Source organism: Tupaia chinensis, unplaced genomic scaffold (genome assembly GCF_000334495.1).
Source record: "Tupaia chinensis unplaced genomic scaffold, TupChi_1.0 Scaffold000564_1, whole genome shotgun sequence".
Classification (NCBI taxonomy): Eukaryota; Metazoa; Chordata; class Mammalia; order Scandentia; family Tupaiidae; genus Tupaia; species Tupaia belangeri.
The window spans coordinates 215,727-239,166 of NW_006160077.1; the positions used below are offsets into that span (position 1 = coordinate 215,727).

Genomic DNA, 23,440 nt, shown 5'->3' on the forward strand with positions numbered 1-23,440 from the left:
ACTCCCATGTAGTCGACCACAGTTCGAGTCCCAACATGGTGGCTTAAACTCACTCCGGGTGCATGTGCATGTATGCCCAAGATCCCGAGAAGAGAATGGAGGAGAAGGAATTGTGGTGCGGCCATCCCCCCGGGGGATGATTTCTCGCTTTCTGTCTCTCTGTCTCTCTCTATCTTTCTGGCAAGCGCACGCACCCTGTAGCAAAAACCTCTCCAAAAAATAATAATAATAATAATACATACTGGTCTTATGTCTATGAGCAAGTTAAATCAAAAATTAAAATTTGTAGATGGAAGAATTAATCATCAGCTATAACTTTCTAAACAAAGACAACTGGAAATACAAATAATTTTTTTGGTAAACTCATAAAAAATGAGGACATATTGATGCACTGACTTTGTGGGATTGAGCAAAACAATAATATGGTACAAACCTGGAAAAAAAAAGTATATATTCCCTCCAATCACAAGGTTAAAAGGAATTTGGTTTCTTGGGGCCAGCAGGTGGTGTTGCATTTGAGGGAGCTGGACTCCCACCCACATGGTGACTGCAGTTTGAGTCATGGACTTGGCAGCTTGCTTTGCTTTCTCACTTTCTCTCCCTGTCACTTACTCACTCACTCACTCTGTCTCTCTCTGGTCACATTAAAATAAAGTTAAAGAAAATAATTCTTTTTTTTTTTTTTTTGAGTTTTTTTTGTTGTTTGCACTCACCAGAAAGAGAGAGAGACAGAAAGCAAGAAATCACCCCCAAGAGGAGATGGCCATGCCGCAATTCCTTCTCCTCCATCCTCCTCTAGGGATCTCGGGCACACGCCAGGTATGAGTTTAAGCCACTGGTTCTGGGACTTGAACTGTGGTTTACTACATAGGAGTCCAGCGACATAGCCATTATGCCAACTGCTGGTCTCAAAGAAAATAATTCTTAAAAAAAAAGGAATTTGACTTGCTAAATATAATATTGGGCATTAGGGGCAAAGCTTCAGTATAACATTCTGTCTGCATTAATGGATTTAGTCTTAAGTTTATTTAGTGGCTTATTAAGTTTGTTGTTTTCATTGAATTAGCCTTAGGACAAAACATCTTTGTGTTTTAAAGTATCCACACATAATATTCAGTAAATTACTGTGCAAAATGGTAAACAAGAAAGCAACGAACATAAAAGTTTTCAAAATGCTTGTACCAATTTCTTGAAGAAAAAGCTTTCCATCTTAAAATATTTTCCTACAGATTTACTTATTTTTATGTTATCTAGTTCAAAAAAAGATTTAAGATAATATATATTCCACTAATAAAGACAGTTTAGATTTTGCATTTACTTGTACAGAACATAAAAATAATATTTATGTGACTTATAATTATTTTCTTAATAAATTTTGAGTGCCAAAGAGTAAGAGAGATATTCTTTGTAAGGATATACTGTATATAGCATTAGATTTTGGAAACAAACATTTCTAAAATACAATTTTAATATTGGTTATTGAACCAAAGCATTTATGACTACTGAGGTAGAAATTAATTGAAATTTCATGGCAGATTTAATTGAAGTCATCTGGTATACATTTACAGAGTCTTATGAGAAAGTAATTTTAAATGAACCAGCATTTTATTCTCTGAGACACTTGAATAAAGTAAATTAAAATTAAATAGTTCCTGAAATAGAATACGATCACAATTCTCAAACAATCAGTGCAAATATAAACTCATAAATTATGTCATTTCAGGTGATTTATTTGTTCTATCTATTCTGGACCATGGAAAGAAGCAATATTATCACTGTATTTATTTTCTTGGGACTTTCCACAAATAAGAACATTGAAATCCTATGCTTTCCTGATTTATTGGCAGACAGGAAAACCATTTCCTTCAATAACTGTATGATACAGCTCTTTACCACCCATCTCTTTGGAGGAATTGAGATCTTCATTCTCACAGGGATGGCCTATGACCACTATATGGCCATCTGTAAGCCGCTACACTACGCAACCATCATGAGCAAGCGAAGGTGTAACAATCGTCATAGCTTGTTGTACCGGAGGGTTTATACACTCTGCCAGTCAGTTTCTTCTCACCATCTTCGTACCGTTCTGTGGCCCCAGTGAGATAGATCATTACTTCTGTGATGTGCATCCTTTGCTAAAATTAGCCTGTTCTAATACACATAGAATAGGTCTCCTAGTCATTGCTAATCCAGGCCTAGTTGCTCTGGTGACCTTTGTTGTCCTGATGCCGTCTTACTTTTGTATATTGTACACCATCAGAACGTACTCTGCAGAGAGCCGCAGCAAAGCTCTTCCCACATGCAGTTCTCACATGGCAGTTGTGGTCCTGTTTTTTGCACCTGCATTATTCATTTACTTTAGACCAATCACAACATTCCCAGAAGATAAAGTATTTGCTCTGTTTTTCACCATCATTACCCCCATGCTCAACCCTCTTATTTACACACTGAGAAACATGGAGATGAAGAATGCCATGAGAAACATGTGGTGTCATCAAATATCCCTGAAACAAAAGTTAAATTTGAATTATTTCTGTTTTAGTGTCATCATTCCGTAAGACCACATCTGTAAGAAAGGTCCATTCTCACCGTCTTCTTGTCATTATTTGGAAAGATAATTGGGCAAACAGGAGCATGTACCTTCTGTTGTTTTACGCATATACTCTGACACTTAATCAGTACATCGAGCATTATTATTATCGTCGCTTTCATTTTACTTAATCATTTAGATTTTTCTCATACAATTCGTTAAAAATAAATGAGTACTTTCTCAATAAAGTGGTGTTTTATTGAGAAAGCAAATAGACTATGCATTTTTCATGATTTAAAATGTGGATAAGCTGAATGAAATATAACTTTTAATGACAATACCCATTCACTGAAGTATAATATGGAAAATTGCACTTGTCTAGTTGGTTTGAAAAACAAAGTTAACTGCAGAAATTGGAAAAAAAAAAAAAAAGTATTTGGGGCTTGCCAGTGGTGTAGTGGTTAAGACAACTAGATTCCACATGGCTTACAGTATGGAATTAAGTCCCAGAGAGGGCAGCTTGAAAAACACACTGAGCACATGTGTGTACATGTCCAAATCCTGATAGGAGGGAGAAACAGAGAAGGGACCGTATCATGACCATGCCCCCTGAGGGGGTACATTCTTACTTTTTCTTTCTCTGTGTTTCGTTTCTGTCTCTTTCCAGCAAGCACACGCACTTTCTGGTAATACTTTTTTTAAGTGTATTTTTAAACACAGAGTTTCACTGTCTCTAATTTCCTCCCAGTTGGCACTATGCAAGCACTGCCCATCATGCTCAACCTTTAGGATGGACTGACAGTCACATCTGGGCCTCCATGTGGGCCAGCGTGTGGAACACAGTGTCATAGCAACATGCACCAGGATATTTTTATTAGAAATGTAATGGATAAAACTTCCTCAATGACATCAATTACTTCTTACTCAAAAGAATATGTATTATCACCATTTTACTTATTAAATTAATTAAAAAAAAAGTTTTAAAACGGCCATTTAGTTAAGTCAAACTATTGTCAGAGCTACTGGGATTACCAAATTGGTTAAGACTTGATTTTCTTTCATTGGCAACTAGTACTCATTGATAGGATAAAACAGGCCTGACCCAATACAGTAAAGGTCATAATCAACATATTCATGCCCTGAAGGTTCACGGTGCTGAAACATCTAAATCAAAGGAAGGCTTCTCTAAGGAAGAAGCCTTAGGTGAGCTTTAAAAGGGAAGAGAGAATTGCCTAGAACAAAAGAGGTTGCTTGAAAAGGTGTGCCATATGTAAATTCATATGAAAGTATAAATTCACATGAAAATAATACTGGAGAGAGACCAGCAGATGGCCTAGTAGTTACATCACTGGACTCCCACGTAGTCGACCATGTTTTGAGTCCCAAACTCAGTGTTTTAAAACTCACGCCAATTGTGTCTGCATACGGACCAAAAATCCCGAGAGGAGAAAGCAGGAGAATGGGTTGTGGCAAAGTCAAACCCCTTGTGGGTGATTTCTCACCTTCTGTCTCTCTCTTTCTCTCTCTCTCTCTTTGTCTCTCTAGTGAGCACACAGGTCCTATAACAAAAATTTCTCTCTTAAAAAAATGATAATAATACTGGAGAAATCACCTAAGGTAATTTCTAAGAAAGGGAAAATAAATCATTACCGGGTGGGATGGCCATGCCACAATCCCTTCTCTTCCATTCTCCTATCAGGATTTTGGATACACAGGTACATGTCTCCAGCATGATTTTCAAGCTGCTGGCCCATAAAAATATGTATATTTTTTGTTTTCCACGATAAACCTATTTTTTGTAGGTGTTCTCCATCTCATGAAATAGAACTGCCTAATGTATTATTTGTTCAGATTAAAATCTTACAATATCTTTCACTATTCAATTCCTTGCACATTATTTGTCAATACACTTAAAAACTTCTGTTGTTTCTACCTTCAAAATATTCCAACGTGGGGTGATAATGGTAGAGAGGAATGAGAAGTGATTGCTAAAAGGATCTCTTTTTGGTGGGACAAAGATATGCAAAACAAGATTGCACTAAAGGTAATAGTAGCCCTGTATATTAAACAACAATTATATTATATATTTTAAGAGGTAAATATTATGATACGTGAGTTATAGCTCAATGAAATTGTTATAATTGAAAAATGCTAAATCTAGAAAATAATGATTGTGATCATTTCTACAGAATAAAAGGTAATACAGCAACTATCATTATTATAATAGCAAATGATCAAAACTGTATCAAGTGGTATTTGTATAATTCATGTAGAATTACTTTTGGTAAGTTTTACTTAGGGAAATAAATAGTAAGTAGAATGAAAAAGAGCCATGTGTTTCCAATTTGAAAAATGCAGCCATACGGGCTACAGCAGGGACCTCTTCTTCAGCTGTCAAGAACAGAGCACAGTGCTTTCTATCAAGGGCAAAGATCCTATTTTTGCTGCACACCCGTGATCTGGAAATAGATCAAGCTAGGGATGGATCAAGGCTTCAATACTCATTTAAGGTACTCTCTCTCTCTCTCAATTTAAGAAATGAATAAACTTTCTTTTTAAAAATCATACATAGTTTTTCTTAGAATACATATTTCCCTGAACTTTTTGAAGACACCTTGTAGAGTTAGCATTGGCACTTGAATGATTAGAAAGATGCATGAAAGAATGGTGAGATTAATATATATTCTTTTATTTATTACTTTTCTTCTTTATTTTAGTAACCTGAAAAATGTCTAAAATGTCAAACGTAAGTACAAATTAGGAGAATCTACAGTATTATGAGTTTGACAATTGAGAAATTACTAAAGAGGTCAATTTTCCTCCTTTTAAGTCAAACAGATCCTGCTTTATCTCTCACAATCTCTTTTATTGTATTTTCTCTCCTCTTTACTTCCCTATCAGGCTATTCCAGCTGGCAGAAGTGACTGAATGTTGTGGTAGAAATAACTGTTACTATGATACATGATAATGAAATTTAAAATGTCCCCTTTCAGAAATAAGTTAAGGGAAAATCTGTGAGGTTAGATGATTTACACAAGACAGAAACAATAATATTTCAAAATCAGATTTGTATAATTTTGGTTCTCTTTCTTTTTTCATTTTAATTTATTTTGTGCATTCAAACAATATACCTCACTTAGCTTGTAAAGTGAATTATCCAAACATTGGTTCTCTTTCTACACTATACCAATTTGTCTTTCATAGAAGGCACATTATCTACATAAATAAATTGGGATTATATTATGAAAGATTTGTCTCTTTTATATCTTTAGTTGTTCATCAATTAGTTATAACTATATGGATTATTTGATATATATTTTATACTTTGGGATATATTTCAATATTATATTATTTATTTTCTTGCTCATTATTTTAAAGTTGTAACCATTTTAAACTTCCAATTGACTCCCTTGTCTCAATCATATAAGGAGTCTTCTAAAAGTTTATGAAAATGCATATGATGAAAAGTCTATGGGAACCAGCAGTTAGAGTAATGGCTATGTCACTGAACTCCCATGTAGTCAGCCACGGTTCAAGTCCCGGACCCTGTGGCTTAAAACTCACACCGGGCACGTGTGCATGCGTGCCCAAGATCCCGGGAGGAGGATGGAGGAGAAGGGATTGCAGCATGACCATCCCCTCTGGGGGGGTGATTTCTCATTTTCTGTCTCTCTGTCTTTGTCTGGCAAGCGCACGCACACTATAGCAAAAACCTCTCTCAAAAAAAAAAAAAAAAGTCTATGCAGAATTTTTAAAAATGTTTAAACCAAAATAAACTCATAATAACCTTATATGACATGTCCAAATATAAACTAGTTTGAGACACTCTGAATGATAAGATGTCAGTTTGAAAAGAGTTGCTATCAGAGCAATATGAATTCTACTAAAGTTAATGCAAGAACAGCTCAAATATATGATGACGCTTCAATGGAAAAATGGTGAAATCATTGGTGCTTTCTGAAAAGTTTATTGGGATAATGCCCTAAAGAAATAGTTCACAAATGAATTAGTTGTTTTAAGGAGAGTCGAGATGAGATTATGTTAAAAATGATGCTTATAGGGGATCATCTACATCAATTTGTGAAGAAAAAAATATGTTGTTTGTGATTCAATTGAAGAGAAATCATAATTAACAGCAGAAACAGTGGCCAACACCATAGACATCTCAACTGGCTTTAACCTTACAGTTTTCTGGCTGAAAAATCAAACATGAGGGACCAGCAGTTAGTGTAATGGCTATGTCGCTGGACTCTCATGTAATTGACTGCGTTTGAGTCCTGGACCCCGTGGTTTAAACTCATGCCGGGTGCATTTGTGTGCATTCCCAAGATAATGAGAGGAGAATGGAGGAGAAGGGATTGTGGCGTGGCTATCCCCCAGGGGATGATTTCTTGCTTTCTGTCTCTCTGTCTCTCTCTGTCTTTCTGGCGAGCACACATGCCCTATAGTAAAAACCTCTCAAAAAAAAAAAATTAAACTTGAGAAAACTTTGTGTTCTATGGGTTTCAAAAATCAGCTGCAAATAAGAATAGAGCTAGCACTTGGAGATTTATCAGAAAACTATGGAACTAAGGTGGATCTCAAGTAAACCAGCAGAAGCTTATAGGAAGATGGCCCGGCACCATAAATAGTTCTGCCTAGCAGAGAAGATTAGAGAAGCTATGTGAAAGAACTTATAACATAAAATAACCTGGACTTTTCCAGCCCAGCATTGTAATAGATTGTAGAGATTACAAAAGAGCAACCACACCAGAGGATTATCTTGAGAAAGACTTTGAAGGAAGAAAAAGAGATTGAACTTTGCTTATCTGTGATTAGTATTAGCTTTTCAACAATTTGAGTAGCTGACACATAAATATTATCTCAAAAATATTTAAAACCATACCATCTCTGTTGTTACAGAGTCACAAACAAAATTATAAGAAATTTTTTGAACATTATCTTTAAAATTCAGTATTCTGAAATTTTGAAAGTTGTTTATTAACTGTCAAAAACAATGGAGTATGAGTAAAAGGTTTTTTATATGTAAAGTAAATGTTTGTGGAAAAATGTAAAAATATATAAATATACAGAAAAAAAGAGCAAAGCTTTCCATGGGAATTTTACACAAATGAGATTAAAATCATAAACCCCCTTTTTTTTAAGTATCTGTACCAGGAGCTGACATTTGGCTTTACCAGCATTATCATGAAGATAAAGTGTAATCTAAACAATGGCTACTGGAGCTGGTAGGTCGCATGGTGGTTAAGGGCTCAGGACTCCCACATGGCCGGACACGGTTTGAGTCCCGGACCAGGAAACTTGCTTCCTCATTTTCCCTCACTCCTCTCTCTCATTTTTTCCTCCTTTGACCAAATTTAAAGTAAATAAATTTAGAAAATAAAATGGCTATTAAGAGGTGAAAGAGATCCAATCATCAAAGTATATATAAATAAGTCAAGAGCAGAGGTCAAGGAAACACTGTTTTAGAATGCTGAAGGCATTCTTGTTCACTTTCTGGTGAGTGAAAGAATAATAACAGCTGCTCACTAGGACAGTATTTTAAGAAAGTAAGCCAAAGCTTTAGCTTCAAATACACACAAAAGCTTCACCAAATAATCCTTCACCACCACAGTATTGCTTCTGCACATTGCTTTCATAAAACAAGGTCAACTTTGTGAAATTCCATTAAAAATCATTAGGCATCTACGTTTTAGTATGTATTTGGCTTGTTCTGTCTTTTTGTTTCCTAATCTCAAAAATCTTTAAAGGGTATCCATTTTTCTTTACTTAAAATATAAAAAGGACAGCACTGAAATGTTTAAATTCTCAGGCCCCTCAGTTCTTTAGAAATAGACTAATCGGCTGGTACCATTGCTTACAAAACTGTCTTGAACTTAATGGCACTTATGCTGATAATCAAAGTTTTTATTTTTGTTTTAATCTTTTAATTCCATTTTCATGACCATTTTGAAGTCCTTTTAGGTCCTTATTACTCTCCGAGTGCATGGGTGTGCATATGTTTTGGCACCTTCTTCCTTTCTATTGATATGAGATGTTCCTGTTAATATTGTACATTCTCAGCCTGAGACCTAGTGTCAAACATTTATTCAAAGCATTTTAAGGACCAGCAGTTAGAGTAATGGCTATGTCGCTGGACTCCCATGTAGTCGACCACGGTTCGCATCCCAGACCCTGTGGCTTAAAACTCTCACCGGACGCGTGTGCATGTGTGCCCAAGATCCTGAGAGGAGAATGGAGGAGAAAGGATTGTGACCGATGTGGACGTGGCCATCCCCCCTGGGGTGGGGGGTGATTTCTCACTTTCTGTCTCTGCCTGGCGAGCGCATGCGCCCTATAGCAAAAACCTCTCCAAAAATAAAGCATTTTAATGGAAAACAGTATTAGAAACAAAACTTGGTACCAGATGACCAAAACTTGGTACTAGATGACTGTTAATTTTAGTTTAAAAAAATGTCATTTAACTCCCATATTCTTGCACCTTTAAATGCAAGAATTGACTACCTTACTTTTTCCTTGAAGATTAAGTTCTTTTCCCATCTGGCTAATGCTTCTTAATTAGGAGGAAAGCACTCTTTATGCAATGCATATATGCCCTTCCCAGACTCTTCTATTTTGCATCACATATAATAAACACTCTTCCAGAGAAGGCAGAAGAGATTTTTTTCTGAGTCAAAATCTTTCATTAGGCTGAATTTCAGAAAAATTCAGGTGTATCTGGATTCAAGTTACTTTGCTTTGTAACATGAAGGTGAGAATGAAGCTTCTTTATGAGATCAATGAGATCCTGCTTCCAGAATAATCAGACATTAGTTTAGAACGTCTGTAATTCTCATTTTAGTAAATGTGCTATACATTTATTTCTTTGAGAAGTGAAGAAAGCAATGAAACATCTTAACAACACTTAATCTCTTAAAATTTACTTTGGGGAATATTTTAGTTGCATTGAATACTTGGGAGGAAATGAATCTCATCAGTGTCATGGTCAGTTCTAACACATGCAAGGTACTGGTATTGTGAAACTATGGGAAGTTTAGGGATTTTCTAGGATTATTTTGCAATCTAAAGTGAGCAGATAGAAACGAAAGCCATGCACAGCAGTGCTGAGGGAAATGGGCACAACTGGGTAAGAGCTGTTGATAGACAAGGGTATCAGAAATAGTTAATAGAAATAAATAGAAATTACAGGAAGTGCTCCATGGAGGTGAGGATGTTGATACGTACATAGAAGGATATAGGCTTCACTTCTTTTTGAGGGCAACTGAATGTAGAGTAGCATGTAATATTACTAATTTATATTTATAGGCAATTCACTCAATTCTTTGATTCATTCCAAAAAATCTTAAGCCCTTACTTTTTCCTAGATGCTGAAATTCAGCAGAAAACAGGTAAAAATGTCTTTCTTATGTTGCTTCATTCTAATATCATTTCTATGCCCATAATTCTGATGTCTACCTATAAAAAGATGTGAAAAATTATGTGTACTATATGTTTCAGGTTGTCTATAGCTGTCTATTCTTAAATATAAGAACAGCTAGATGATTATAGATATTGATGCAGATGTAGATATAGTTATTGTTATCATACTTAATTCATAAAAACAAATTTAATTTTTCATTTATGTTTTCTGAAGAGCTTTTAACAAAGTGCATTTAGAAAACTTCCAAAAAAAACCAAATGAACCTGTAGTTAACAGAAGAGTGTTTGTGTATGATGTGTTTAAACAGTTCCAAGTTTCACTGCATCTTGACCTTTCCCTGTTCATGCTTTTAGATCTTACTGTTGTCCTCAAAATATCACTATACTCTTGTCTACAAAAGAAGACAGCTGTGATGGCTCATTGATTTGTCAACATGAGTTACAGATCATCTCCTAAGGTAAAGTTTTCAAAGCATTGTTTTTAATGCAGCATGATAATGACATGTTTTTAATATTAGTATTATCAGCTCTTTTTTCCATTTTTAATACGAAAAATGTAGTTTCCTGACCCAGAGACTACAAATACACATTTTCAAAAAACTATTTTTAATATAATTTATTTTATATAACTGCATAAGTGTATATAATATTGTATTATCCTGTCATTAATAAAAGCATTACGATCCTTAGCATACAGCATTAAGCTCTTAATTTTCAATTTACTTCATATATATGTATATTTTTTTGAGAGGTTTTTGCTATAGGGCACGGGCACTCACCAGACAGACAGAGAGACAGAAAGACAGAAAGTGAGTAATCACCACCCAGGGGAGATGGCCACGCCGCAATCCCTTCTCCTCCATTCTCCTCTCAGGATCTTGGGCATGCACGCACATGCGTCCGGTGTGAGTTTTAAGCCACCGGGTCCGGGACTCCCACCGTGGTCAACTACATGGGAGTCCAGCCACATAGCCATTATGCTTTCTGCTGGTCCCTGACTTCATATTTTTAAGACCATTATATTTAAAATGGTCTTCCAAAGTTCATGGAGAATATATATTATGAAAAACCTATACATTAATTTTCTTTCACTTACATTTTTAAAGGAATTTTGCCAGAGGTCGTGCACTTGCTGGAGAAACAGGGAGAGAAGGAGAGGGAAAAATCACTTCTCTATGAGGTGTGGTCACACTGAGATCCCTTCTTTTCCATTTCTTCATGATGCTAGGATTTGGTATACATAGGCACACACACTCAGCAAGTTTTGCAAGCCACTGGATCCAGGGCTTAAACTTTGCAGTCAGCCCCATGGGACTCAATTCCTCTGACCACCAGGTCTTGGGCCAGTTCACTATGCATGGATTTCAATTTTTATTTGCAACAAAATAAACTATAAACCTTTGGATGTCTTCTCATAGATTTTTAATTGGTGTTTTCATTAAAGTATCATCCTTCATCCATTAATACTCCTTCTGATGGAGAATGAAGTTGTTTCCTGTCTTTTGCTACCATGGAAAGGGCTATAACGATTGCCTCTATGACTGTGAGTGAAAGTAAATGGAAGTGGAAAAACTGAAACAATGTCTACATGCAGTTGTTATGTTACAGGTGTTAAATCACTCCCTTAGACACTACATCCATTTACACTCTCACCAAAAGTGTGTAGGATCACTTTTTCTGACACTTAGGTCAGCAGTGTTTATTAACAGCTATTTATGAAAAATGCTAGCTAATTAATCTGATAAGTGAAAAAGATTCACAATTGGAATTTTAATTTTAATCTATTTAACTGTGAGTAGAACTGAGTATCCATATGCTTAATCTTTTAAAAGAAAGGTCTCTTCCCACTCAATGTACACTGAATATTTGTGCTCATAGAGAAACTGGAAGATTGGAAGGTATAATATCAGGAAAAGCAGCAATTGTTGCTAGGGACAGGATAGGAGTAGCAGGGAGAGGGAGGGGAATGGGGGGAAAAATACATTTAATTGACACAAAAATGAAAAGTTATGTGCTGACGATAATGTATTTGGTAATGTCTTTGTCTTGACTGATACGCACTATATTGATTCTGGGAAAAGCCATGCTGTACAAAGTATAATGCATAGTGATTAAATGTAATATATATATACTGTTCTTTTATAAAAGACTAATCTGAAATATCTTTACATTTCAAAAATATGGTTTTAGAGTCTGATGGTACAGTTTTCAGTACCAACTGGTCTGAGGTAGGTAAAAGAAAAGTTGAGGGACCAGCAGTTAGTGTAATGGCTATGTCGCTGGACTCCCATGTATTCGATAGTGGTTTGAGTCCCGGACCAGGTGGCTTAAACTCACGCCGGGCGCGTGTGCATGTGTGCCCAAGATCCCGAGAGGAGAACGAGGAGAAGGGATTGTGGCTTGGCCATCCCCCCTGGGGCTGCTTTCTCACTATCTGTCTCTCTGTCTTTCTGGTGAGTGCAGGTGCCCTATAGCAAAAAAAAAAAAAAAAAAAAAAAAAAAAAGTTGAAATTAATACTCCTGATGTTATAGAATGGAAGAAATATTAAATAGATTAATTTGCTATTACTTTTGCATATATAAACCTAATGCCGATTGTATATTGATATTGCATTCTTCAATTCTGAATACTGAATATCTTTTTGAAAGATTATACTTCTTTGTGCTTTAGAAATTATTTTCCTTCAGATGTTCTAAGGGTCTAATGAAGAATGAAGATCATATTTTCACATTTTTTTCCTTAAGGATTTCAGTCTTGCTGAAACTGACATATTGTTTGTTTCTAGATAGATTAGTTCTATCTAGTTTGGGAGTGGGAAAATCTTTAATGGTTATTACCTTACTTTTGATACAGTATTCTGTTGATAGTTTATTAGCCCTGACAACTTTGGGTGAGCATAGATTTTTCAGCTTCAATAATATACTGTGCTTAAAATAAAAAAAAATTTAAAAAAAACCTGCTTTTGAATCAAGTTGTAAATATAGTTTTTCTATGAAGAAGTTTGATTTTATTTAACTTTTTCTTAAAATTTTAATGAGAACTTTGAGAAATTCTTTATCACAGGGAATTCTCACTTAGTTCTTTTTATGGGAAGAATTTGTAATTCCACTGAAATTTTGATCCTTTCCAATTTGGGGTATAAAACATAAATATCTTGGGACCAGCAGTTAGCGTAATGGCTATGTCACTGGACTCCCATGTAGTTGACCACAGTTCGCATCCCGGACCCGGTGGCTTAAACTCACGCCCTGCATATGTCCATCCGTGCCTAAGATTCCGAGAGGAGAATGGAGGAGAAGGGATTGTAGCACGGCCATCCCCTCTGGGTGGTGATTTCTCACTTTCTGTCTCTCTGTCTCTCTCTGTCTGTCTGGCGAGTGCATGTACCCTGTAGCAAAAATCCTCTCCAAAAAAAACCCCATAAATATCTGAGTTTAGCACATTGCAAATTTAACTGTACTGCTGGGGCAAAGGAGAATCTAGGATAGTCCAACTTCTCCTTCTTCTTCTTTAATTTTTTGTTCAAAGAATGATTTATTATTATTTTTTATTTGTTGTTATTCTTCTTCAATTTGACCAGAGAGAGACAGCGAGAAAAAACAAAACAAAACAAAACAAACAAACAAAAAAACAAGCAATCTGCCAGGTCCAGGACTGGAACTGTGGTCAGCCATATGGGAGTTTAGCACCTTAACTGCCATGCCACCTGTCGGACCCCCAACTCCCCTTCTTAATGCTTATGTCACAATGTGATTTCTGAAATTGCAGCACTGGTGGGCTATTTGTTTGTTTGTTTGTTTGGTTGGTTGTTTTTGGTTTTGGCATCTTCTTTTCTTCTGTATTAGAAAATCTGCTCACAATTTCTCATGACTACTTTGGTATCAATTTTTATGGTACCTACAGAAGGATAAATTAATGTGTATATACTTTTAAAAAATATGTCTTTATTTGGTATATGTGCCATAAATATTTTCCCATTTGGCAATTATCTTTTGCTTTTCACTGTGCTGTTACTTGGAATATATTCAATTTATGTGATAAAGTACATAAAACGATTTGTTCAGCATTTGGCATATGCAAATAAGTAGTCCATTTCTATATTTAATTTATCTTATATCAAAATGGGATTTAAAATAACCAAGAAAAACATAGAAGAACTTCTATTGAAAGTTTCAGCTGTGACTTGGAGCATTCACAGCTTATTTTTTAAGTCTCTGGTGCTTATCCATTAACTGAAATTTAAAGAAAATTTCTCATTTTTGGGGAACCAGCAGTTAGCGTAATGGCTATGTCGCTGGACTCCCACGTAGTCGACCGCGGTTTGTCCCGGGCCCGGTGGCTTAAAAACTCACGCCGGGCGCGTGTGCGTGCGTGCCCAAGATCCCGAGAGGAGAATGGAGGAGAAGGGATTGTGGCGTGACCATCCCCCCTGGGGGGTGATTTCGTGCTTTCTGTCTCTATGTCTCTCTCTGTCTGTCTGGCGAGCGCACGCGCCCTACAGTGAAAAATCTCTCAAAAAAAAAAAAAACTAAAAAAAAAAAAAAAGAAAATTTCTCATTTTTGTCAATTATTCTCTCACTTTTTATTTCATTTTAGTCTTAATGTCTCCTTGTGCATCATAAAAACATGTTGAAGAACTCAAAAAATAACAAAAAGGGGAGACACTTAGTATGAATAATATAGTATAATAAAAACCACAAAGTTTAATCAAGTTTAAAAAGAACAAATTTCTTCCAAGAGTGAACGTACTATATAGCAAAGAAACAGAAAATACAAAGTTTAAGGGTTGAATTTAGAATGGAAAGAAATAGAGAGAACTAGAAAGTTCTAAGAGTTAAAGGAAAATAATATTCAAGGCAAGAGATTAAAGTTAACTCTGGGACCAGCAGATGGTGTAGTGGTATGTCGCTGGACTCCCTCATGGCTGACTGCAGTTCAAGTCCTGGACCTGATCTCACATTGGGCATGTGTGAGTATATGTCCAAGATCCCAGGAGGAGAATCCAGGAGAAAGGAGAAAGGGTTGCAGTGTGACCATCTTTCCTGGGGAGTTCTTTCTCACTTTCCCACTCACTGTGTGTCTCTCTCTCCATCAAGCACACCCATTCTAAGGCAAAGACTTCTAAAACAAAAGAAAGAAAAGAAAAAAAAGAAAAAGAAATATATTAAGAAATTATTCTTATGCTACAGTGGACAGACTGTCTTGCCTTTCCTTGTCAAAACTTTATTATTTCTCTCTTTCTCTTTACCTCTGTGTGATTGTGCTTAGTTTTATTAAAAAAGGCACTCTCAAAGGTTAAATAAAATGTTTAAAATAATATTTGAGAGTCCATCTTTAATAAATAATTATTACGGGAAAGTTCAAAATATTTACTAGGTAAATGTATTATAATGAGATTGTCAGGATCAAAAAATGTGGGAGCATATTGAAATAAATCATGCATGTTTTCTTTATGTTCACAACATACTACCATAATACTGATAAGTTCTTACTTACTAAAACTAATGTAACATATTTACCTCATAAGGTTATATACTCATACCCAACTCACTAAATTAATATTTCTTTTTTTGAAGAATAAAATGTACTCTTTGATTATTTTACCATTATTGTATTCTTCTATTTTTGTACAGCTTAGTAAATGTATTGAACTTTTTATTTTATTCATTAGCACACACAGAATTGTAAGTGATAACCCAATGGAAAGCCACAGTTTCATGGCTGAGAATAAATATTTGATTTCTAACTTTAGTATTCATTTCATAACTCTTCATCTTTATTCCTTTGCAGATTAACTATACCTAACCTGCAGTTTCCATACATCGCTGATTGAAATCATGCAGCAAAATAACACTGTCACTGAGTTTGTGTTGTTCGGATTGACCCAGGATCCTAAGAGGCAAAAAATGGTGTTTTTAATCTTCTCAGTTTTCTATGTGGGAACCATAGTGGGGAATATGCTCATTATTATGACTATCAAGTTCAGCCGGACCCTTGGGAGCCCCATGTATTTCTTCTTATTTTATTTGTCTTTGGTTGATGCCTGCTTTTCAACAACCACAGCCCCTAGATTACTTGTGGATGCTCTCTCTACAAAAAAAATCATATCCTACAATGAGTGCATGACACAAATCTTTGCATTGCATTTATTTGGCTGCATGGAAATTTTTGTTCTCATCCTCATGGCCATTGATCGCTATGTGGCCATCTGCAAACCCTTGCATTATCCAATCATCATGCGCCGGCAGGTCTGCATTATCTTAATTGTTCTTGCTTGGATAGGGTCTTTCATACATTCTATAGCTCAGATTTTTCTGGCCTTAAGGTTGTCTTTCTGTGGACCCAATTTGATTAATCATTATTGTTGTGATTTGCAGCCATTGTTAAAACTTGCCTGCATGGACACTTACATCATCAATCTGCTGGTGGTGTCTAACAGTGGAGCAATTTGCACAAGCAGTTTTATAATTTTGATGATTTCATACTTTGTCATCTTGCACTCATTGAGAAACCACAGTGCAGAAGGGAGGAAAAAAGCTCTCTCCACTTGCACTACTCACATCATAGTAGTCATCTTATTCTTTGGGCCGTGTATATTCATATATACACGTCCCTCAACTACGTTCCCTATAGACAAGATAGTGGCAGTATTTTATACCATTGGAACACCCTTTCTCAACCCACTCATCTACACACTAAGAAATGCTGAAGTAAAAAATGCCATGAGAAAGATGTGGCATATGCAGATTACTTCAGAAAGTAAAGGAGGAATTAAGGGCCTGGCCTGATTACTTACTCAGTCATGACTTGTCTGAGGACACACATATATCGAATATAGTAGTGTGTGAATATGATAGGAATAACTTATGGTGATAACATTTATAAGTTGTAGATTCCTGTCTTTTCTAGTTTATAGGCACAGTGAGTATCAAGACATCTTCTTTTGTGTCAAAGCTAGATAGAGGACAGATCAAGTCAAATAATTATGGGCCAATAGTCTTTCCACTTCAGATTAACTTCCTTTCTGCTCATGACTACCCACGTGCACTCTAATCTAATGCATGCAATTTCCTTACTTTTTCTCTGTGCTTCTGACTATAATCTGAGCGCTTTCCTGAAATCTTCAGTCCGGCTCTATCTTGAGAGTTCCACTGGCTAACTGCTGGTCCCATTAAATGTAGTTTTTAAAATTGAAGTGCAGAAAGGTAAAACATGGTTTGAAGTAAAAACTGGTACAGTCTATTTCATCTAAAATTGAGTGATGTCAATGAAATAAAATTACCATAGCATTTATAAACTATTCTTGACACTAGTATCTATAATGTTATATTAGTGGAATCAAGGAGAATCCATTATTGCTGCTTTTTCTTTCAACTTATATTGCAGAATGGTTGTTTAGCTCTATAGGTTAAATTTACCAGAGGAATTTTCATGCCCAAATTGGGCAGAGAAGATTAACAGCTTCATCTTAAATGTGAAGTCTATGTGTTATGTCATGATTTTTTTGTTGTTGTTTTGCCAGAGGCTATGAGCACTTGCTGGTCAGAGAGACACAGGGAAAGTGAGAAAACACACAACCACAAGGAATGGTCGCACCACAATCCCTTCTCCAATTCTCCACTCATGAATTTGGGCATCTATGTACATGAATGCACTAGGAGTGTTTCTTAAGCTGCCTAATGTAGAGTCCAGTTGCCAGTCAGTCATGTGGGTCCAGCCACTTTAAACCACCATTCCACAAGCTGGCTCATCATAAGTTTTTAATACTGATTCCAGAGTAGTAAAGCGTGTCACATCTTTAGTAACTGCTACCAGATTCCATTTCACCTTTACCCTGTCAAAGATGATTTTTTAAAACAAATACAGTAAAATAATACGAGGTTTTTGTGTGCTCAGTTTCTTTTGTATTCTAGGACATAATGAAGCCTAGTTTTAACACTGGTGACCAAAGTTGAAGTGTCATGTATGAAGAGGGCTATACTAGACCATGGAAATATAACAATTTCATCAGAAATTTAATCCCCTCCATAACACAAACTCATGCAGATACTCCCCTCCCCGACACACACACAGACTTTACTCAGGCCTTTATACAGATTTGCATTTCAGATGAATAGTTGAATGTCAGAAATAATAGAATAAAAATAAACTAAAATGTAAATAATAATCATGTTTCAAAGATATAATATCATGATTCTAGAGAAGAAAAAATGAAAAATGGAAAGTTCTGTATAGCTGTATATTTCTTTTTTCTTTCTTTTTTTAAAAAGAAGAGATCCTAGCTATAGAGTGTTTGCTTGCTGGAGAGATAGGGTTTAAGTCACCAGGTCTGGGACTTGAATTGCTGTTGTCTACATGGGAGTTCAGCGACATAGCCATTACGTTAACTGCTGGTCTCATCTTCTTACTTTTATCATACTTGTGTCTCACTTAAATAGTACAAAGTTAGCCATTTTTATCAAAAAATAAAATTTTCATTATGAAAAATCTTTTATTTGAAAGGTTTTTGCTATAGGGCACAAGCGCTCCTCAGAAAGACAGAGATAGACAGAGAAACAGAAAGTGAGAAATCACCCCCCCCCCCCAAGGTGGATGGACTATCACCTCTTTTCCATTCCTCCGTTCTCCTCTCAGGATCTTGAGCAAACACGTACCCACACCCAGCATGAGTTTAAGCCACCAGGTCCAGGACTCGAACCACAGTTGACAATATGGGAGTCCAGTAACATAGCCATTACGCCAGCCACTGGTCCCTATACATTTTTTTTAGAGGTTTTTGCTATACGGCGCGTGTGCTCACCAGAAAGCCAGAGAGGGACAGAAAGTGAGAAATCACCCCCCAGGGGGATGGTCACACCACGATCCTTTCTCTTCCATTCTCCTCTCAGGATCTTGGGCACACATGCACATGCGCCTGGCGTGAATTTAAGCCACCAGGTCTGGGACTCGAACCGCGGTCGACTACATGGGAGGCCAGCGACATAACCATTACGGTAACTGCTGGTTCTTACATGTATTTCTAAAAACATGGAATTAGGGAAAATAATAGACAAATAGATCAATGGACAGAACAAAGAGCCAACACAAACACCCATGTAAAATAGTCACTTGGGTTTTGACACTGGAGAAACAAGTCTCTTAAAAATTGATGTCAGATCTATTAGACCAGCTATATGCGAAAAAGAAAATAAAAATCTAGATCTGAAATTTACATGTAACTTTGCAAATATCAATTCAGTATAAAAGTCATAGACCATAAAAGAAAGTTTAAATAACCTTAGATTAAGATAACTTTTTAGACATAACAGCAAAGGCAAGATCCATGAAATAAATAATTAAAAAGTTAGACTTCATCGAAATTAAAATTTTCTGCTCATTTAAAGGCACTATTAGGAGAATAAAAAAATCAACCCATAGGCTTGGAGAACATAATTACAAAAGAAATATCTGATAAAGGACTGTTCTTCAATATTGAATTTTGGCTATAATATATACTATACATTGGGATGCTATTCTAAATCATTTATGAATGCACAACCAATAGGATACAGAGAATTAATTACACAATTTTTTTATCAATTACAATGTGAATAGTTTAGATAAATTAAATTGCATTATTTAAGAAATATAATCTGTGAGATGAGCAGATGCCATTATGGTTGCCCCGCTGAATTTCCACATGGCCGACCGCAGTTCGAGCCCCAAATCCAGAGGTTTGTAACTCACACCAGGCACATATGTGTGTGTGTCTAAAATCCTCAGAGCAGAATGGGGTAGAAAGAATGGCTGGATTTCATCTACCCTGGGAGATGATTCCCTCGCTTCCTGTCTCTGTCTCTTGGGTGAGTGCACACATCCTATAGCTAAACTGTGCTCTTTATAATTTGGCCTGTGCCTCAAAGCCTAATAGGTCTGGGATCGAGAGGATGGAATAATTTGCAGATGTTCTCATCTACTTATTTACAGACTCAGAAAGTACAGGGACAGAAAGGAGTGCCTAAGTATTCTCCTCATATCTTGCAATGTTCAATAATGGCACGCCACTTCTCTGCACCTGCTGCTTTTGTCAACGTTATCTCCGTAGATAGAATACGACTGAGAAAAGGACTCAAACACCAGAGGATTACATTCCCTTCAGGTTCTCTAAGCATCACAGCTCCCTCAGGACATTCTTTATGTCTGTATTTCTCAGTGTGTAGATGAGAGGGTTAAATATGGGGGCAATCATGGTGTAAAACAGAGCAAATACCTTGTCATCATTGACAGAATTAGCCATGGGAACATAGGTGAAGATGAGGGGCAAGAAGAACATGAGCACTATGGTGATGTGTGAGCCACAGGTTAAGAGGGCTTTGCAAGAGCCCTCAAGTAAATGGATCCTCAAGGTCATCAGGATTATGATATTAGAAATTACCAAGGCAACAAAGGTCAAAATATACAACATTCCTGTGGTGGCAATGAGAGTAATAACAAACAGCCCAGTGTTAGTGCAGGCCAGCTTCAGCAAAGGGATTATATCACAGAAATAGTGGTTTATCTAATTGAGGCCACAGAGGGAAGCTCAGTAACAACCAATACCTGAAGGAGGGAATGGAAAAATGCTCCGAAAACAGAAGCCAGGACCAGGACATAGCACACCCGTCTGCTCATGATGACCTTATGGTGAAAGCTGCATAGTGGTTGTAGGCTATGGCCAACAAGATGAAGATCTCAGTGGCGCCAAAGAAGTGGGCACAAAACATTGGTACTATACAGCCATTGTAGGAGGTGATGTTCCACTGAGACAGTAAGTCCATGATCAGTTTGGGGGCCCGTGGAAGTAAAGCAGACGTGCATGAAGGAGAGGTAGCTGAGGAAGAAATACATGGGTCGATCACTGAGGAAGCTGCCTCCAGTGGTGAGCAGAATGAGCAAGTTTCCTGAGAGAATTGCAAGATAGCAAAGCGAGAACAGCACAAAACGGGCAGCCTTCACATCCTCGTCACTGAAAAGTCCCAGGAGGATAAATTCTGTGACATTTTCATGTTTCAGTGCTTCTGTGGGTGAGATAATTTGGAGAGAGAGACATTAATACATATACCTGAAATACTAGACTTTTTTAAAAAAATTATTGATTCCTTTTCTTTTTTTTTATTATTTACACTTAATCACTATACTTCTTTACAGTGTACAACATGCCTTTTCCCAGCATGAATACAGTATATGGACGTCAAGACAAAGACATTACTATATTATTATTATCAGCAAATAACTTTTTTTATTTTTGTGTCAATTAAATGTATTTTTTCCTGTTTCCCTTTCTTTCTCCCCCTATTACTCACCCCCATATTACTCCTAGCCTTACTTATTTATTCAATTAATACTCACTGATTATTATGTTTCAGACAGTATTATTGGTGTTTGTTGTACAAGAATGAATTAAAAACATGTAACTTGTGCTCCTAAATAGAGTGCAGTTCATTAGAACAGACACACTGTAATGATTGCACAAATAATCAAGTAATTATAAGTTCTGAAGCCTTACACTTACCATGAACAGGGCAAAAACTTAAGAACAAAAACAAAAAAAACACTTGTTTTCAGTTCATTGTTTAGAAGCAATTTTGGTAGTGTACCATAAGAGGGTCTTTTTGATCCATTGTGTATAAAACAACCATAAGTTTACCTGTTCTTCGAGGGCAGAGGGGGCATTATAATTCTCAGCACTTCCCAGTGATTAAAACAGTTTTAAAACCCTCAGATTCAGTGATGTCCTTAAACTTCAAGGGACTCAGTATTTTGTTTAGTGAATCCTAGGTAACAATCTCGGAAAGTGCCGTTAGGACATGTTTGTAAACTTAAAAAAAGGGGAGCTGATCATGTGACCTAGTGGTTAAGGGTTCCAAACTCCACATAGCCTCCCACGTGGTCCAAATCCCAGCCCTGCAGTTTGAAAAAACATGCTGAATGCATGTGCATGCATGTCCTAAATTCCTACAGGATGGAGAAATGGAGAAGAGATTGAATATGACCATGTCCCATTGGGGAGTTTTCTTTCTCCCTCTCCTTCTTTCTTCTGGTAAGAATATGTGGCCTCTGAAAAGGAAAGAAAGAAAGGAAGAAAAGAAGAAAGAAAGAAAGAAAGAAAGAAAGAAAGAAAGAAAGAAAGAAAGAAAGAAAGAAAGAAAAAAAGAAAAGAAAAGAAAAGAAAAGAAAAGAAAAGAAAAGAAAAGAAAAGAAAAGAAAAGAAAAGAAAAGAAAAGAAAAGAAAAGAAAAGAAAAGAAAAGAAAAGAAAAGAAAAGAAAAGAAAAGAAAAGAAAAGAAAAGAAAAGAAAAGAAAAGAAAAGAAAAGAAAAAGGAAAGGAAAGGAAGAAAAGAAAAGAAAAGAAAAGAAAAGAAAAGAAAAGAAAAGAAAAGAAAAGAAAAGAAAAGAAAGAAAAGAAAAGAAAAGAAAAGAAAAGAAAAGAAAAGAAAAGAAAAGAGAGAGGAAGGAAGGAGGGAGGGAGGGAGGGAGGGAGGAAAACAAAGAAATCTTTAGACAAAATTGTTCCATTTCACAGGTTGCCAATACAGGGTGGCTTCAAAGAATTTACCATTCCACTTCACTTTCCATTGTATTCTCAGTATTTTATTCTTTAGTCACATGTTCTAGAGCATCATTGTGAAAGCTGATAATTTAATAATATTGAAGGTATTTGGCTTTTTCTTACCATGGTCAAGGTCAAACATAAATATATTCATTTTTGTAAAACTGATTCTCATTATATTTCCTATAATTTTGTACTATACTTCAAATCACTCTGTTAAATTTTCAGTACTTAATTTCTCCAGATAATTGAATTTCCCTCTTACAATCAGGTGGTTTTTTTTTTTTTTTGGTTGGTTTTATAATGAAAATTACAATAGCAATAAATTAAAACATTCGTCACAATTATTTGTCACTATAGAGCCCTACGAGGAAATAAATCTGATTTCACTTGCTATTATACTAAAATAATAATATTCACATTGTCTCTAATAATTATTATCTAATTCTACCCACTATCCTAGAATCTAAGAGTCCCCAATGACAGCAGATAGGAAATTTATAAGGACACACCCTCATTTATGTCTCCTACTAAGATCTTTGAAAATGTGTGTAATCCCCACCCATTGAAAAATTATTTTCCTGGTCTGTTACTTTGGAGATGGGTTTTAAACATTAGTTCATCATTTTCCCAGGTCAATGATTTTTTGAATAAGTTACCTCTCCTCCTCACCAACATTTGACTTTCAAGAATTGGTTTTTTAGGAACAAACAGCCAAACTTGAATTAGGTTACCTGGTCAGACCTGCACTGGTATTTTACGCCTCACATTGCTGCAGGGGACTGAGATCGGAAAAATCTCGCCTTGAAGAAACACTGGCTGGTTTCCTGGTGGAGTCCAGTGAGGGATGCTGGATGACATTACTGTGCATTAACAGTGTTCCCACTGTAATGGCGTTCCTCAGGGCCAGAGGTGCATAGATC

At 36.2% G+C, this 23,440-nt stretch overlaps 2 protein-coding genes and 1 pseudogene across 2 annotated transcripts; 2 read left to right on the plus strand and 1 right to left on the minus strand.

Moving 5' to 3' along the window:
- Positions 1-1,753: 1,753 nt before the first annotated feature.
- On the plus strand, positions 1,754-15,783 carry LOC102488309 (olfactory receptor 4P4-like). Its single transcript, XM_014591352.1, is given in 3 exon segments — positions 1,754-2,010; positions 2,012-2,554; positions 15,741-15,783. Coding segments are annotated over 3 exon segments (843 nt in total).
- A 4-nt stretch (positions 15,784-15,787) lies between these two features.
- On the plus strand, positions 15,788-16,738 carry LOC102488731 (olfactory receptor 4C11). The gene has a single exon (XM_006157902.1). It carries the CDS (start codon positions 15,788-15,790, stop codon positions 16,736-16,738), a length of 951 nt encoding a protein of 316 aa, XP_006157964.1.
- Positions 16,739-20,100: 3,362 nt separating this feature from the next.
- The window catches only part of LOC102481196 (olfactory receptor 4C11-like), a 6,528-nt pseudogene continuing 3,188 nt past the window's right edge, over positions 20,101-23,440 (minus strand).